Here is an 18,500-nt window from a genome sequence, read left to right as displayed (position 1 = left end):
ATTATCACCAGTTCTTCACACTTCACAGGTGGAATGTGAACAATGAAGTGTTCTTTAATAAATATTAGAAAGGAACATGTTTCTGTTAAATGCAAAGTTACATTAGAACAAACAGAGAACATACTGTACAGTCAGTTACTGTTGAAGCTGAGGGGAGGGGACAGTGTCTTTAGCCAGTTTCTCCTCAGCTGCTCAGAGGAAGTCCATCTCTGGGCTGAGACTCTGAGGGCCGAGGTGCACAGACAGAGCTGCTGCCACCTCTGGGTCAAGGTCTGCACACTGGGACTCCAACTGGACCGGGACACCCACAGACAGAGACCGGACAGGGACAAGTGATTAAGACAGAAGGTGGACAGAGGTGAGTGAATGTTTTTTGACAATGAGGGGAAATGCAGGTGTGTTTGTGTGCGTTGGTTACCTGTCTGCGTTGGCTGGAGGACAGAGCAGTGGGAGACGTCTGTGAGATCACTCTCAGAAGAAACTGTTTGGCATCGCTCAGAATCTGGGAAGGCTCCAACTGACAATACAAGTATTTGAATTCAGTGTTCAGTGTCACGGGGTTAAGTGCAGTCCAGTGTGAAAAGACAGTACACACCATCACCTGAGGCACAGTCACCTGTTTTTCAGAGGGTTCAGCGGTGGATGTAGGTGTGTGTCCCTCCAGGAACAGCTGCAGCAGACTGATGTAGCAGAGGACGGCAGTGTGAAGGAACCCTGGACATCGCACAGCTCTCTGCAGCAGGTCAGGACTCTGCTGGAGCAGCAGGCTGAACACACACACACAAACAGTCATTTATACAAGTTTATAAGTAAGTATAGCTGCAACAAAAAGGTGGTGAGTGCTACATCTAAAAAAAGAAAATGTTATAAAAGGTTATAAAAAGTTATAAAATGCTGTAACCTGCTGCAGTTCAGCTAAATGTTTAAGATTTCTGCAAACATCAAATAAAGATCAACTTTACTTTTATTGGTTGAATTATGACGTGTGAGCATTATTAGAGGGAGAGATATAAAATGAGTCTAAAGCTGGAAATCTTCTCTTTTCCATTCATTTTAAATGTTCTTGAAAACGTCTTCACCTGAATCAGCGACACTGAGAAAACTCACCTGTAGAAAGCCCAGGGCATCAGTCGAGTGAACTCATCTGATGTCACCATGGTAACAGACTGATAAACACTTTGTTCTGGAGTCAGGAAAAAGCACATCAGTTTTACAATGTATAAATCTACACAACACAAAATCATTTAATGTCAGTGCTAACATTAGGTTTCATCTGACAGGTAATCTGATGTTCTCTGCCAGCTGAGTGTTAATGTGGAGTGGTGTGAAGAGACTGACTATACCATTAGATTTAAAGATGAGCAGCCAGTCAGCAGAGTCCACCACCACAGACAGAAGCTCTGAGCATAAACTCCAGGCTTTTTGATTGTTTCTCTCCTACAGACACAACAGTGACTGCACATTATTCTCATTTTCACAGACAGTGAACACATCATTTACAAACCATGTCTTGAGTTTATTTGTGTTATATAGTTGCTGTGTTTTTTTTTGTTTGTTTGTTTGTTTTTTTGACCTGACAGAGTGTGGACTGTGTAAATAAAGGTGTGAAAACTTTGAACATTTTAGGAAATATGGTTATTTGCTTTCTTTGATGAAAGTTAGATTTATACACTAATTATGATGCTGGTTAGCTTAGCTTAGCATAAAAAGTGAAAACAGAGCTATCCTGGCTCTGTCCAAATGTAATAAAGTCCTTCTCTTAGCACCTCTGAAGTTAACAAACAGACACATTATAGCCAAGCTAACCGTCTCCTGGCTGTAACTATATGTTTATCAGACAGATAAGTGGTTTGTCATCTAAATCTCAGCAAGAAAACAAATAAGTGTGTTTCCCAAAATCTCAAACTGCTCCTTTAACAATGAAGCCACTTGAAGACAGAGAAACATGAGGTCAGCTGTAGAGAAGGCTTGAGTTTCTCTGTCATTTATCCATTATTTTCATACTGAGCATGTCCTTCCTTGACTAATGTTGTGTGTGTATATGTTGTGTGCTGATGTGTAATAAAGAGGATTGTGGATGAACAGATGAATCAGAGAGATGTGTTTATTCATCCCCAGACCTGTCTCTCTAACTGCCCCACATAAACCAGAACATAACCTGTTGGTGTTGGTGGATATGGTTTGGGGCTGTACGTGGTCAGATACCTGAGGATACAGGAGCGCTGACAGACAGTCATTTACAGACAGGAAGAGCAGAAAAACCAGCACCTGAAGGAAGAGATGAGACAGCAGCAGATAAATATATAAACAGTGGAAAACACACAGAAAGCAGCCCCTGATCAGACACAACTTTCTATGAAAAACTGAAAAGATCATTCTTAGCATTATACTAACTGTCATTTATTGTAAATGAAAATTTTGAATGGAAAAAAATTTACAAATACACTGTTTGGTTTTGGTTTTAAGGTGGTGAAATGACCTGAGTATAAGTAAGTTTTTAACTCTCACCTGTCTGTACTGTGTGCCCCTCTCTGGCTGCAGCGCATTCAGGGCAGCACTGAGGCCCTGGCTGCCCCCCCCATGACTTCTGCAGGCACAGTGCAGACTGGAGGCCAACAACAGAGCTGGAGCTGGAGGCAGTGGCAGTGATGATGGACTGAAAACCAGACAGAATTAAAAGTCAACTCACTGTGAGCCAAGTGAACTACAGTAAGATTTTTTTCATCCTGCACACTGACAGTGAAATGTTTCAACGGTAACATAGAGTGAGGTGGATCAGAGGTTTAACCTGTGGGCCCAGTGCTGACAGTCAGAGAGGAGCTGCATCTGCTCTGACAGAGGCTCTCCACCACACAGTCGACTCCAGAGTGACACCAGCACTGGAAACAGACACTCCCACCAGTGCTACACACACACAATCATCGTTAAAAACATAAACACACATATGGCGTCTGTAGGTCTGATTTCCTGATTTCCTTTTGAGGGATTTTGTTTTTTTCCCAAAAATAACACAGCAGGAACTTTCATTTTTATCTGTTACATTCGGTCTTACCAAGTCATTTTAGTTGTATATTGAACTCTCAAGGTTTACTTTAAAAAAAAATCTAATAAAAGGGTGATGTTTGATTTAAGGAAAGCCTTAAAAAAACATGAAACAAGTGGAAAAATTACACTTAACTGGCAGATTTCACAGACTCCATGAAAAACAATGGTTTCCAAAGTGGGACAGTGACACAATAACTTCAGTGGACAATATTTGCATTGTACTACAACCTTTTACCAAAAATAAGAAAATTATTCTGTCAAACCTAACTCACTAAATACAAGATTAATCACTAATACAGTATTCTTAACTGTTTAACACTTTTGTGCTCAAGTGCTGGCTAAGAGTCACAAATACAGGTTGATATTTTGACTTAGGAGAAATAAAAAAGCTCAGGTGTTACTATCAACCCTGGGTCTGAAACTGAAGCAGCTTAATAGAAATCAGCTGTTGGTTAATTTTATAGTCAGATACATGTCCAAATGTCCTCCATGCAAAGACATCAGTATTAGTATTTACTGGTTGAATCCAATGAATGACTCAAAGGGAGAATGGAATGTTTCACTATTATTCCTTTAGCTATAATAATAATAATTATTATTATTATTATTATTATTATTACTAATATCTACATTTTGACTTAGTCTGTGTATCTGCAATATTGTCTTTCTCTCACCCCCCCACCCCACCCCCCTCTCTCTGTCTAAACCCAACCTGTCGAGGCAGACAACCGCCCACCCTGAGTCTGGTTCTGCTCGAGGTTTCTGCCTCTTAAAAGGAAGTTTTTCCTTGCCTCAGTCGTCTAGTCTAGTCAGTCGTGCTGCTCATGATGGGATCTGTTGGGTTTCTCTCTGTAAATTATATAAGATAAAGAGTACGGTCTGGACCTGCTCTGTATGTACAGTGCCTCGAGATAACTTCTGTTGTGAATTGGCGCTATATAAATAAAATTTGACTTGACTTGACTTGACTTGACTTAATTCAGTTTAAATGGAGAACAGTAAGTACCACTGTGGAGGTCAGCAGCAGAGGACAGTGCAGACTGATCTGAGACCAGGCTTTGTTGACTTCTTCTCTGGGACATCTGCAGCGTACACTGGCATATAACACACCCTGGAAAGGAAACACAGTCAGCTCTGTGAAAAACAGTGAAGAAATGTATCATAGATTTTATTCTTTAGATTTCAGTGAAGTAATTCTCACTCTCAGGAAGTGTGCCGTCACATGGCAGGACATCAGGCCGGCTGGAGAGCACACCTTCCTCTGATACACAGAAGCAAAAACAGACCATCACTGAGCTTTTCCAAACAGCTGATCAGATCTGGGAGGGAAGTGTATCAGAATCTGATTAAAAACAGTTCAGCAGCTCACCTGATGCTGGTTAACATGTTCTATCAGCTTGTTACAGTCCAGAGTCGTCCTCCCTCCCTCAGTCTTTACCTTAACGAACAGCACTGCTGGGAGAGCCAGCAGTACTCTGAGACACACACACACATGCACAGGAAGGTTTCAGTGGCCGTACACAAAAAGAGACGATCCACATTGTGTGTTTGTGTGTGTACCTGTTCCACACGCTCAGTGTGTGTTGCAGGCTGAGCTCGGAGCTTACACCAGGTGAGACTGAGCTCACTGCAGAGGAGCATCTCCTGAGACATAAACTCAAACAGGAAGTCACACAGCTCAGCTCTGCCACAGAGGTCGCTCACTTCCATCTCATAGACAAGCTCCTACACATGATTGTTTAGATTCTGATTAAACATCATCACACTGAATAATTTTCAGTCATCTCACAAACTGTTTTCACTTGTGTCGGCTGAACTTAAACACACGCATACAGTGTACACACACCTGTAGTCTGGACAGGATGTCTGGCAGACAGGTCCCTGTGTCTGACACTCGGTGATGTAACTTGTCCAGGCTCTGCTCACTGTTGACAGAACATGTGCAGAAGAGTTACATTTTCACTAAAGGTGGAAATAATGTAATGTACATTTATTACTTTTATTATAGTAGTTAAATACAGGAGGGGATAGCTTCTGCTTGTTGCCTTTGTCTTAAAGAGAGAAGTCATTTTTCTTTTTAATAAACACAGAGATTTCAGGCTTTAGCCTTCCTCTGTGTGTGTGTGTGTGTTGGCATTTTTACTGTTTTTTAAGCTTCTTTTGCTTTTAAACTACATGATTCACAGATTCTAATAACTTCCTGATGCATTGAAATTCCCTCCAGGCGCTCCTGTTATATCACATTAACAAGACGTCACCGTTACCTTGACCTTTGACCACCAAACTCTAATCAGCTCATCTTTGAGTCCAAGTAAACATTTGAACCAAATTTGAGGAAATTCCCTCAAGGTGTTACTGAACATCAGGCGGACAACCTCAAAACACAGCAAAGAAACAAATCGGAGCAATGTGGTGTTCAGTGTCTTGCCCAGGAACACTTTCACATGTGAACAAGTGGAGCCAGGGACTGAACCACCAACCCTGTAATCCATGTATGACACAGTCTCAACACTAGAGACTGTGACAATATACTCACACTTTATATAGATATTTTTTATATGTAATGAGCAAAGACTTTTAAAACCACTGTACAGTTAGTACACCTTGTACACTTAACAATCAGCTGCATATGCTTCAGGTGTCATTCATGCTGACTTATTGAAAAGACCTGACACAAACTTTCACATGTAAACTATTACAATTTGGTGTCTTAGTTTGTATATGTCCATTAAAAGCACTATAAGATAGCGTTTTCATGAACATGTACGTCCACCTTAACTGCTGGTCCATGATGACACTGAGGAGATGAGAACAGAGGCTCTTCATGTCTCCTCCACAGCCTCCCTGCTGCTCTGGACGAGACCAGTAAAGCTCCAGGCACGCCCACTGCTGGTACTCCTGACTACACACACACACACACACACACACATTCATTCACATTATTTCTGTTGTATGTCTAATGGAAGCTGTGAGAGTGTGTGTGTGTTTACCGTTCTGGATCAGACAGGGCGTCTTCACCTCTCTGGACTCTGAGCTCAGTAGCCAGCCACTCTGAGAATGACAACTGGACAAATATAACAAAGGTGGATGATTTGTTTTTGTCAACAAGATCAATTAATTCAGCGCTCACTGAGCCGAGGCTTCATTCGAACAAATGATCGTCTTAGTGGACTCCATCTTACCTGATACTGTGGTGTGTGTTGTAGCTGGTGGAAAGCGGCGTGTCTCCACAGACACCAGGCAGTCTTCCTCCAGGTGCTGTTGGTGTCTGTGGCACTGCTCCACAGCTCAGGAAGGTTCTTCTCCACTGGACCATCAGCAGTGAGAGGAGTCCTCCTGGCTTCAGGCAACAGTCGTGGGATGAGGTACAGAAGCTAAACGCAGACACACAGTTACATGTAGTCTTTCAGTTATCCAATAAGGTCTAGGACACAGGTAAGATGGTAGAAACTTGTAAACACTCTCTGATCGATTGACATCTCCAGCTGTTTGGTCTCGTCTCTTTATTTACTGATCAGTGAGGGTGGAAGGCTGGTTTGCAGTATGGATTGGGAAATGGTGTATTAGCATGTTTAGCTGTCAGCAGCCACGCTGCCTGATTCTGCCCAAATGTTACGGCCCTGAAACATCCTGAACAGTAAAATAAGAAGAAAATAAGATAATCTAGGCAGAGGGCAGAACCTCTGCAGCTAAATACACACAGCGGGTCATATATGATGATTTAGAGGGATCGTTTTTGAGTCTATACATTGTTTTTTTGGATAATCTTGCATATTAAACCATTGAGCAACACATCAGCATTTTTATATTTTTGCTTTATCAAGGCTTTATATTTCCCCCCAGTTCTTTCATGACATGAGTCTTATGACATTTTTAAACAACTCATGCAAACGTAACAACATTATGCAAAGTAAGATGAAGTGATACCTTCTTATAGAGGCTGCTAAGGATGTAGTCCTGCTGCTCTGGTTGAGGCAGTGAGTCCCCTCTGCAGATCCCATAACACACAGCTGACACACACAACCTAGACAGGAAAAAACTGACTGTGAGTCAGGCCAGAGGCTGTTATCACGTATCATCAATATTCACATCAGCCTGTAAAAATCTTCAAACCGTACGAGCCATCTCACCTAACAGAGAAGAGCATGTTAGTGTGTGTGCTGCAGACCAGCGCTGAGCTGAGAGCTTCTCCAACAGGTACTGGTTTGGGCAGGATGGGGGGCACCAGTTGAATCAGAGGACTCTCACACATGGAGGCATTGAGGTGGACCGCAAACGCTGCCAGACCGAGTACGTGGGCGGCACTCAGAGACGACCCCTTTGGACAGAAGACGTTTGTAAAACTGAAGAATCAAAGCACTGAATTCAGTGATATGGACGAATAAAGAGAAGTGATTTTAATATTGTCTAATAATCTTTTATGAAACAATCCAAGCAAAAGATGTAACAGACTCAAGGTGAAAGAAAAATACAGATGTGTTTATGAATATGGATTTATGTACCTGGTTATGAAATAGGTCCCAGAGTCTGTGTATGAGGCTGGAGAGCAGCTGTATGTTACCGAGCAGCACAGTGACAAATCTGGAGGCCCATGGGCTTTGTCTGCAGTGACAAAAAACATCTGGTGTTTGTAGCTTTGCAGATGTGTTTGGCCACTAAATATCACTCATGTAAATAATTAAATTCATCCTATATTATCTGTAAATTTGTACAATTGGTCCTACTCACTTATTAGGAGGGTTTGCTCGGGAAGCATCTAACATGCACTGGCAGAAGTTTCTCAGGATCATGTTGATGACCTGAGAGTACGAACAAATACATACACATACTGAGATACATACAGCAAACTGATACAGCATTAAAACAAAGAAGGCGATGTATTTGATCAGTGCATACTTTGAGGTGGAGCTCAAGGGACAGAGGAGCGTCTATGTGAACTTTGATGACTGTTTTGTCCGATAAGCTCATCAGGACGGTCAGGGAAGATGACACTCAGTGTGTGTGAGATCCTGGACAGCTGGGCCAACATTGTCTGAGGATACATGACCAACACGACTGGTTTAATCATGAGGGATTCACAGAGACTGAGACAGAGAGGCTGGTGATGTGGTACACAACTGGACAGACCCAGGAAAGAAACTCAACATCCAACATATTCATAGATTTGTGGTGTCTTAAAAGACCCAAACACTGCTCTTGACCAGCTGGGTTTGGGAAAACTGAAAAAAAATCACTGCATGTGGAAAAGCCAAGCATCTGGAGTAACTTCCAAATTTGAGATGATGTTGCTCAAAAAGTCAAGTGCCAGATGTGTCAAAGGAAACATGGTAAATCACCTGAAAACTGTAAGTAACAGCTAAGACTCTGCAACTGCCAAAATTTTTTTCTTTTTTTCTACTACGGCTGATGTTGAAGTACAACACCGGAGTCTGATTGCCCCACCACCAGCAAACACTACACCATGAAGTCTTTACCCTGACTATAAAATAAAAAGCATGTGCATGTGTTTGTATGTGAGTTACTGTAATTTCTTTCTCTGTATCTGCCTACCTCCATCATTTCCATCGACAGCCAGCTGTGTGAAGTCCTGCAGCTGGACTTTCAGGACCTCCAGAGGATCATCACCAGTGTCCAAACATACAGAACTCCCTGAAAACACAACGTATGTGTAAATGTAGTCATCTATGACTCAAACATGTCAAACATGTTCAACATCATGTCTACCTTTGTCATGATAAAATCAGAAAAATCACAGGGTGAATTCAAACATGACAAGGTCAGGAGGTCTGTTCAAAAACAACATTTACTCTTCACTGTACACCTGCTAAACTTCTTGTACTGAACTGTACTGATGTGGTTGGTTTTCAATTACACAACAAATGAGCGTCATAAAGGATACCCACTGTCCTGCTGTCTCTGTCTCTGACAGGACTCCTCATAAGATGAATACTGGGCAGCAGGGATCTTGTCTGCTCTAAATACAGAAAAACAACTGTCAAAACCAAATCATCACAGATAATCATTACTGGTATTGATAAGCAGTGATTTTCTTGGAGAGAATTGGTTAAACACTGGTGATAATAAATGGAGTAAAAAGGATAAAGATACATAGACTCACATCTATGAAATCAGTGCATAAAGACGTGTTAACACTGACAGAGTTCTAATACACCGGCCTCTGATAGTAACTCACTTTTTCAAAGCTTCTATGAAATTCATCCGAGCATCAGCTTTCACAGGAAGCTGGAATTCAAACACAAGTGAACTTGAATTTATGCATGTGATGTGAAGATTTATAGAATTGTGACATTTCTTATTTGGCACCCTCCCCATTGGTTAGTTAAGGAATGTAGACTAAAAGTGCTCACCACTCTCGGCGTCAGCAGAGCAGGAAGAAACCGGGTCAGGAAATACGGCCTCCGGAAAATACTGTGAGAGGACACAGGTGTCAATAACTTCTCCATGTCTCTGTCTTCCATTTCATTTTCATATCTATGTGAAATAAGTGTATACCTGGCCTCCATGACTGTGGCAGAGATTCTTCCTGTGCTCTCAAACAGAGACACTGCCTTCTCCACATCCTGAGCAGCCTGGCACTGCGGCTGCACACACAGATATTATTATACGGTTACAAACACACCGTTCACTGACCAGACCCTCAGAAGAATCCCATCTCACACACTGCATTACTTTGAACATTTAACAAAGACATATGACCCTAAAACAGACGGCAAAAATACTTAAAGAAAGTGTCAAATTTGCAGCTAAGACAGCAATAGTTTTTTTTTGGTACTGTAGCATTTGGTTTTGGAAACGGCTTGGTGCTCAAAGTTGGCATCAAATGTGCGGTCCAATTCAAATTCAGCCTCTTTTAGGCAGTTTGTTTTGGCAGCGTTCTTGTAGAACTGCTTGTAATTAGACAACATTTAACGATAAAGAACTTTGGCTTCTTTTGTTGAATGAAACACTGAGCTGTGTAGAAAACAGGTTTACATTCTTTTGAGTAATGTTCCTTTCCTTATTTGGTAACTCCAGAGTCGCACCAACACCAGAATTTTTAAACTTTTAATGGTGAAACACAACAGATTTTAATGCACAAAATGATCACAGCTGTAAGAAGCTTGAGTAGAACTTCATCAGTAGAACTCTAACCTAACCGCTGGGTGTCACTGTTACCTGGACTGGTTTCTCCACCTGCACCAGAAATATCTTCATATAAACCCATGTCCTCCACTGACTCCTGCATATGTACACACACACACAGACACACACACCATTGTGGATAAAAATAGACATAGGCACTGCATTAGTACAGTCCTGCTGTACTGAAGACAAATTCCTCCATGGAATCATCTTATTTTTCACCCATGCTCTTACCTTGAGGTCGGCCAGCCTGGTCTTGGCCAGAGAGATGTACTCCATCAGGAGGTTGCGATGTTTCACAGGTATATATGGAGGGTGGAGGATATGAACCTGCCAGGTGAAAATGACAGGAAGATTAAGCGAGTCATCAGAGCAGGGTAAACTGTCAGTACACTGCAAATACAGCAAGAGTGTTGTTTATTATAAGTCTTCTCTCACATAGAGATACAGTATAATATGCATTTTTTCCTGTTTATATACATTGCTCTGTGTCATATTAATGTTTTCTCATAGAGATTATGAGAAAAGCAGTGTACCATGTTTGTAATACAGTATCTAGCACAGTGAGGATATCAGTAATGTCACCTTGAGGTACTGTGGGGGTTCAAAAGGAACCAGGTCAGAGAGGAACTTGAGCAGGAACACCAGAGACTTCTTACTTGTTGCATGATAGCCACTGCCACCACCAAAGGACATCTAAAGGCAGAACAAGGCACTTCAAGCTGGAATATTAGATCGTCATTGTTTTAAACATGTTTTAATCTGCGACTGAAAATGAAACTATGTATCTGTGACCTGAAGATTTACATCTTTACTAGGAGTCAATGAGTTTAGGGCAGAGAGCCACACACAGAGCAGGGAAGTCAGACAGTTAAACACACTGTTGTTCTTGTCATGCAATTTGTTGACATTAAAATAAATAGAATAACATCATCCTTATTATCCTTTATGATCCTCTTTGAGTTTTTTAACCCTGTCGTTGAAAAACTGATACGACACCTTGAACCAGTCGCTGTAGGAGGAGAAGATGGCGGTTCCCTCCAGCGCCGCCTGTCGAGCCAACAAAAAGGCGGTTATCATGTTCTCCAAGTCGTAACCTTCAAATGCAGAGGTCAGCAGTCTGGACAGGAGGTCTGACAGAACAACACAACAAGTCTTTAAACACTGGAGTCAAGTCTTTTTGATGACTGTCGGGTTAAAAAGGAAAAAACAGAGAATCTGATTCATTTGTGTTTCCCTGTGTTTAAATACCAGTCTAAATAAATAAATAAATAATAATAACTTTAGTTAGAATGTGCTATACAAGAATAAAAGTAATAAAATTGAAAACATAAAATAAGATGAAATACTCATCAGCTCAACTCATCATACAATCAGCTGTAAGATAAAAGTGAATTTTAACCAGAGGTTTAAAACTGAGTTTGAGCTTTGATTAAAAATGTGAAAAGTTTATGATGGTCAATAATAGTACTGCTAGTGGTAATACTGGTTGTGAAACTTGAATCCAATATTACAGGTGTCTGTGTTTACCTCTGAGGCTGGACTGAGCACAGGGGTTGTAAACCAGCAGAGTGGACAGGAAGCACAGGACGTGTTTCCAGTTCACCTCGTGGGTTTCCAAAACCTGCTGCAGGTGACGCAGCAGCAGCTCCACACTGAAGATCACAGCCAGCTTTTACACAAACACAGCAACAACACAGATGAGTCACTGACAGAGCCTGCCACACAAGTTTTACATCTGCGAAACCAAACAGAAAAGCCCCTTGTCATGTGACTGCTGTTGTGTTTGTCTATAGATTAAAACACGGGAATGACGCTGACTTTGGAAGCAGCAGGAGACTGAGGCTTGTTGATGCTAATGTGATGATTAGTTTCACTTCAGTTTAATGTTCTAACGTTTGCCAGAAATCTGCAGATGGATGTGAAATCTAAACACTAAAGACTGAGAGAGGATGTTTTTTAAGAAGCAAGAAGACAGTTTAACGTACGTACACCCTCTCACATCGACTACATAAAACATTTACCTTACGGAAAAGAGAGGTCAACAACCGGCTGGCTTTTGCAAAGGTCCACTCGTTCTGCAGAGTAATGGCATCTGATACTGACAACATAAGGTTATTTTTGTTATTATTACCAGAGCAGCATGTACTGTGTATCAAGATACTTATTTCAAAGTCCAAATCTGAATTTTCTCACTTCATATTAGATGAATGTTTAAGTATCGATATTATCAATCAAAACCGCAGCAGGCTGTTAAAATGGTCTCTAACTTATCTTTACCTGTCAGTCGAGGCTTGTAGGTGAGCGTCTGTGTGAGGGAGTGTGTGAAGAAACGCTGAAGGGCTTCTGCTGATGCTGAAACTCCACATAATGATGCATCAAATATTTGAATCCTGCACAAGACACAGGGCAGAGAGACATCTAATGTCAGACATTTTCTCAGTGCTGAGGCAATCAATGTTGAAATCCTTCATTAATATCTGTATTTAATTATGAATTATTTAGTTCATTTTCATGCTGCTGACCACAGTGTCTTGTGTTTAACTATAGGAGGTAAATTCCACAGTCAGTTCAGTGTTATATGTATGTTTCCTTGGCCCACCTCCATATTTAAATGAACAGCTTGATGCTGCAGACAGATTCAAGTGTGACTCAGTGTGTGAAGCATGAAGACTGAGCTGAGAGGACCAGAACTGATTTAAATGCGGTCTGATCATTGTCTCAGCATTTCAGGATCAGACAAGCACCATGGAGATTACCATGGGTCTCTATCTCAAACTGAGGCCTCAAGACTGATTACATAAAGGTTAATAAGACAAATAAAAAACAAAGAACCAAAGCTCAGCTCCTGCTCCAGCAGACTGTAATGTCAGAGTCTTGTCCACAGTGTCCAGAAGCCCTGAAGACGAAAGAGAGACAAACAAATGTTAAAAAGAAAGACAAGAAAGGAAAGCACTAAAATTAGACATGTAGAAAATAGCTTTCAGGGACCTGAGGTGTGAATCAGAGTACTTTACTAAATATTTAATCAACACAGGACAGGGGAAGTGGGACAGGGACATGTAGACTCACAGAAGAGCATTTCATCAAGTACTGCGCAGCAGAGCAGGGAGATCCTCCTGTCCGGAGCTGCTGCTTCACGACTCTGCTCAAAACCAGATCCCACCAAGACTCCGACGACCACTGAAACACAGGAGATCTTTCTTAGCTTTATCCTCAGCAGGGATCACACCACCAGAATTAACTTCACACAGGTCATTTGGTTAATATTTTATCAGGTGTACAGGAGTGTATTTCTGTTTGTAGAGTGGATGGTTACAGTTAAAACATCTGAACTCTTGGAGTATTTTGTTACCTCTGGACAGACCCAGATGTCATGTCAAGTCATGATGCTAAGTTAAGCTAACCAGCTGCTGGCTAAAGCCCAGTACTTAACTAACTGGGCAGTATTAATAAGGAGGTGGATAACTCACTGGTGAGCATCAGAACAAAGCCCAACCATCTTCTCTTTGAGGAATTTGATGTCCTCAGATACAGATACAGTCCTCCAAAAATTAAATGCAGCAGGTTTAAGTTTTCATTCATACCATGTGCAAAATAATTTCCTTAAGTGGGACGACAAAGAGCCTGAACTGAACTGAGTTGAGACGTTTTATAGGAGAAAAAAAGGAAGAAAAGATACAGAACACCAAGATCAGACTTCTCCTGCTGTGACAGGGAACTGTAATCGGTCCGACTGCGATTTTGTTATGAAATTCTTTTCCAGGGTGAAAAAGCAGCTGTTGTGAGGAAGGTCTTGCAAAACTACAACCAGACATGTGACAGAAATCTGGTCCTTACTTGACAACACTTTCTGCTGAACTTGTTTGGTCTCATCTTCTCCCCGAGGAGGAGTCCAGCTGCTCAGAGCCTTCAACTGGGACACCAACCAAACCCTCAGGTCTTCATCACTGAGAGGAGAGGTGAATGAGGGGTTACGGTTTATTTCCTGCAGAGAGGTGACAGCCGTGCTTGGACCTTTCCTGAACTCTGACTGAGTCAGTGAACAATTTAAAGATGGCTCCTACTCCGTCCACAGAGGGGCGCTATGCAGCAAAGAATAAAGTTACTGACCTGAACTTTAATCACTACTGAGAATACTTAACATTCAACACGACTGAATGATTTCACTTTAAAAGCCCAACTTTATCATTTATGGGGTGTATATTTTATAGATTCACATAAATTGAAAATTTTCATCAGAAATTCTTAAAATGTATTTTATCATACACTGTTAAACACAAAAACTGAAACTTGAAATCTTGTTTAACTAACTTGTACCTCAACCAAAATAAAATTCAGATAGTTGTATGTCAAAGTAAAATATCTCAAAGCCATAAATTTAGCAGGATTTAAATTTTAACATTTCATGTTAAGGTGGGTAAACTTCAGATCAGTTATGTTTTCAGAAATCCTGAAGGTTTCCATAAAAACACTGACCCTGATGCTCAGCAAGAGGGCACCGTCTGCCTGAAGCTGGATAAAAATAATGAATATTTCCTACCTCTCTAAAATGTGCTTCAGAGTGAGGATGCTGTAGAGGTGAAGATGGTACACCACCTCCAGCCTGGGTAGCCTCTGTAAAAACACCACAGAAGAAGATATTACATTCACTCCATCCAGAGCACCAAGCTGAATAATGAATGACAATAACAATGAATAAAAAACCTAAAAAAATATATATTAAAATTCTGACTGTACAGAGCAGCACATGTATATTACACACAGAAACTATATTTTTGCACATGAGGTTTCTAGTACATATGTGTTTTGTTTTTTATTACATTATCATAATTATATTTTTTTTTAATCTGAGTAACAACAGACAGATAATGCTGAGGAAAAATTCCTATTTTTCTTCTTCCTATTCTGAACTTGATGGAATTTCAAATTGTATAAAGTAAAGTATGGTAAATGCCTTTTTTAGGTCTCATATACAGTGTATGAATGTGCTATGATAGCGCGCACACACGCGCACACACACCTGCTCTCTCCTGTACTCATGCCAGAGCAGTTTCGGGCAGAGGGCTCCCTCTGACAGCAGGTTTTGGCTGGACTCCAGCAGGACACACAGCTGGACCTGGACAGAACCAGAATAAGACTCATGGGGATTTCACATATAACAGACTCTCTGTACTCTGAACAAGAATCCTGCAATAAAGAAAAACAAACTCAGGGTGGAGACTTCTGCCACTGTAGCTGAACAACTTTAAACCACAGACGTAACAATCTGCCAACAGATCTGCAGCTTCTAATTTCAACTGGTGAATCAGCAGCGTTGTGTTGCCGGGGAAGTTATCCAGGAAACACCAAGTCATTTATCTGTGAGTCAGTATTCGACTTATCCCAAAACCAGACGCAGTAATTCTATACAGCGTGCACTACATACCAATAGACCAACAGAGCATACTGTTAGTTAGCAGTTAGTATACATTAAAACATTTACATACTTCACTATTCTAAACCAACAGGAAATTATATCACACATGCATACGTCAATAAACCTGCAACCTTCGCAAAGCTGCTGCGAATTAAACTTCCCAGAGAGAAAGTAAAATGTCTTTCTAAACACTAAATTAAAATTTTTCTTCCGTGATCTTTCTGGCGCCATTTCACCACAAACCACTATTTATTTGAATTTTTTGCAGCTGTGAGCAGCTCCTCTGTTTCCTCTGTGATTTGCATTGTGGAGGAAGAATGTTCATCAGCAGCCCACCGAAAAAATTATCTGTATTCAGTACACATGTTGTCTGGTGTCAGTATTCCTCGTACTTCAAACACACTAGATACTAAAACCCTGCTTAGAATTAGTGTGCAATTAGTAGGTTTGGACACTGTGTTTCATCTTTAGGTGGAAGTAACTACAGGGAACATGTTATATGTAAGGTGGACTGGTAAAAGTTCAGATGGTCCACTGTCAACAATTTGTGTGTAATAATTGTTATTTTTTCACATTTGCATTAGAGAACTGACTGAATGCTCACCTTGGATTATGCCACAAAGAAATGTCACATTAAATCCTCTTGTCAGATACTCACTCTCTGAGAGGAGGTGAGCAGCTCTCTCTTCTCGTCCTCCTGCTCCTCCTCTTCAGTTCCAGTGATCTCCATCAGTCTCTCAAGTATCATCTTCACTGACAGCACGGCCACCGGGACGCCCAGCTGCCTGGCCTGGCGCCTCAGCTCACACACTGTCCACAGGTAACACAACACACGCTGCAGGTCATAGCATTTACCTCATGTCAAAGTTAGGTTGTCATCTCCTGCTCTGAGCAGGGAGTCTGACGAGTCTCCTTTGTGGTGTATAAAACCAAGGACACTGTTATGTAAACTTCATGTCTGCTGTTCTACAGCTGACTCAATATTAGATGTTAGAGCTCTAGCACACAACAAACACTGATGGATTTCAAACATGCTTTCCTGTGACTGCAGTATCACACTTTTCTTTCTTCATAGTTTTACATCTCTCTGTTTTGAAATGAACGTACATAGCAGCAGGTGGCTCTGGACCAAAGTGTGTCACATGACCTGCCAACTCATCTTTGGCCACTTTGAAACAGAGGCTATTATGAAACACTCACCCAGCAGTGACCCTGTAATGGCAGATGAGATCGTTTCAGGCACTGCTGGTTTCTGAGAGCAGACAATGTTGCACGGATCTGGATTCTACAAAAAGTGTGAAACACATAGTAAAGATATATTAATAGCATACAAGCGAAAGGTCAGCAAATGTTGAATGTTGTTCATAACACTTCACTATGGGTTTAGGCTAACTCCTAGCCCAAGTAGCACAGGTCTAACGCTGCTTTTCTTATTCTTCAAAATCCATTCTTCTGTGAATCAGACATGTATAATTCACCCAGAAGCATTTATTTTACTTTCCTTTTTTGGTGTTTTGTGCTCTAACAACCATTTTCTTAGACACAGTGTGATGCACAATACTGTATTTCCCACCAAAACGAACCAGTAAACGCTGCAGATGTTTTGCCAACTTGAAATTATTATATAATCTAACAGTTTTATCATTGTCAGTTGTTAACAACTTTTCATGATTTTACACCTTCTCGGTGCACAGATTAGTATAAAATGTGATTATGAGGGGTTAATGTTGGGGTGACTCACTTGGACCTCCCTGAACAGACTGCTGAGGTTCTGCTGCTGCTCCAACAGCTGGATCGCTGCCTCCTGCAGCCGCTCAGCATCTTCCTGCCTCGGCCTCTTCACCACACGACTAGCTGAGGGTACAACAGGAAAAACATGTAATGCGTAATAGTTTCAAAAGCTCATATAACGTATCATATTAAGGTTCACTCCAAACTCCACTCAAAAAGACGACAATTTAATATTTCTACTCTAATGGCCGAAGGTGGTTAATTTGACATCAGCTAAACATCAGTCACAATATGTCTGTGAATCAATCTTAGCACTTAAGATCAGTCACAATAAATTAAGCTAGGTGATAATGTATTAGTCTGACAGAAATATGAGTTCAGGCTGCTTCCATATATTGTTTAAAATGAGGCTTCATCAATAATACAGTTAGCTTTGTCCAGCTGTCAAACTCACCGAGGAGGCTCGACACAGTCCTCTCCCGAGAGACCGACTCACACGATGCACTCACCGACATTTTACTTCGGCTGAATGTTTTAAAAAAACGCCGCTCAGCATTTTAAAATTAAAACATTCACAGTGTTTCCGAGGTTTAACTTCGCTAAATAACTGTGCTCAGTCCAGGACTGTTTTTGGTTCACCTCCTTGGTTCTCCTCGCGCTCTTCTCTGTTATTGGTCCGTTCTGCAGCCAATCAGAATAGACCATGCCGCCATGGGTCAAACATAAACTATCCCGGAGGAAGTCACATTAACTACACTTTATAGGTTCTTGTACTTTACTTGAGTTTTTCAATTTTATGCTGTTTACACCTCAGACAAATATGGCACTTTCTACTCCACTACATTTATTTGACACATATATTTACTTTTCAGATGAAAACGTTACACAGTAGATAATATTGCATGCTTTAAAGTACAACACATTGTTAAAGATTAAACCACATCCAGAGAAGTCAGGGTCACACGTCAGATGTTTAATTTCAAGAAATGTTCCCATGAATTGTCAGATTTATCTGCTCCACCTCCAGCAGCTACAACAGTAACATGCTGCTACACACTGACGCTTCACTATTAATCATCTGATGATGTCAGATATAATAATATATCAGTCAGAGGGACCAAAGCAGTACTTTTACTTCAATACTTTCTCTACATTTTGTTGC

At 41.0% G+C, this 18,500-nt stretch overlaps 1 protein-coding gene across 1 annotated transcript; it reads right to left on the bottom strand.

Moving 5' to 3' along the window:
• Positions 1–29: 29 nt before the first annotated feature.
• Positions 30–17,996, bottom strand: LOC108901936 (FA complementation group A). Its single transcript, XM_051073351.1, is given in 44 exon segments — positions 30–291; positions 419–517; positions 617–767; positions 1,108–1,183; positions 1,344–1,437; positions 2,206–2,268; positions 2,509–2,656; positions 2,789–2,904; positions 4,052–4,156; positions 4,247–4,306; positions 4,415–4,520; positions 4,606–4,688; positions 4,690–4,770; positions 4,892–4,970; positions 5,819–5,947; positions 6,036–6,109; positions 6,228–6,419; positions 6,973–7,069; positions 7,176–7,363; positions 7,548–7,647; positions 7,774–7,844; positions 8,073–8,077; positions 8,596–8,694; positions 8,949–9,019; positions 9,239–9,288; positions 9,414–9,474; positions 9,559–9,647; positions 9,987–9,994; positions 10,240–10,285; positions 10,423–10,518; positions 10,774–10,884; positions 11,188–11,321; positions 11,719–11,860; positions 12,213–12,289; positions 12,469–12,581; positions 13,024–13,087; positions 13,261–13,371; positions 14,029–14,138; positions 14,732–14,805; positions 15,212–15,307; positions 16,266–16,417; positions 16,808–16,892; positions 17,349–17,461; positions 17,793–17,996. Coding segments are annotated over 44 exon segments (4,179 nt in total). The 5' UTR covers positions 17,854–17,996; the 3' UTR covers positions 30–192.
• Positions 17,997–18,500: the final 504 nt, after the last annotated feature.

This window comes from Lates calcarifer, linkage group LG10 (assembly GCF_001640805.2).
Source record: "Lates calcarifer isolate ASB-BC8 linkage group LG10, TLL_Latcal_v3, whole genome shotgun sequence".
NCBI classification, from domain to species: domain Eukaryota; kingdom Metazoa; phylum Chordata; class Actinopteri; family Centropomidae; genus Lates; species Lates calcarifer.
Note: the sequence above shows the minus strand (reverse complement) of the source record. Positions and strands in the feature narration are given on the sequence as shown.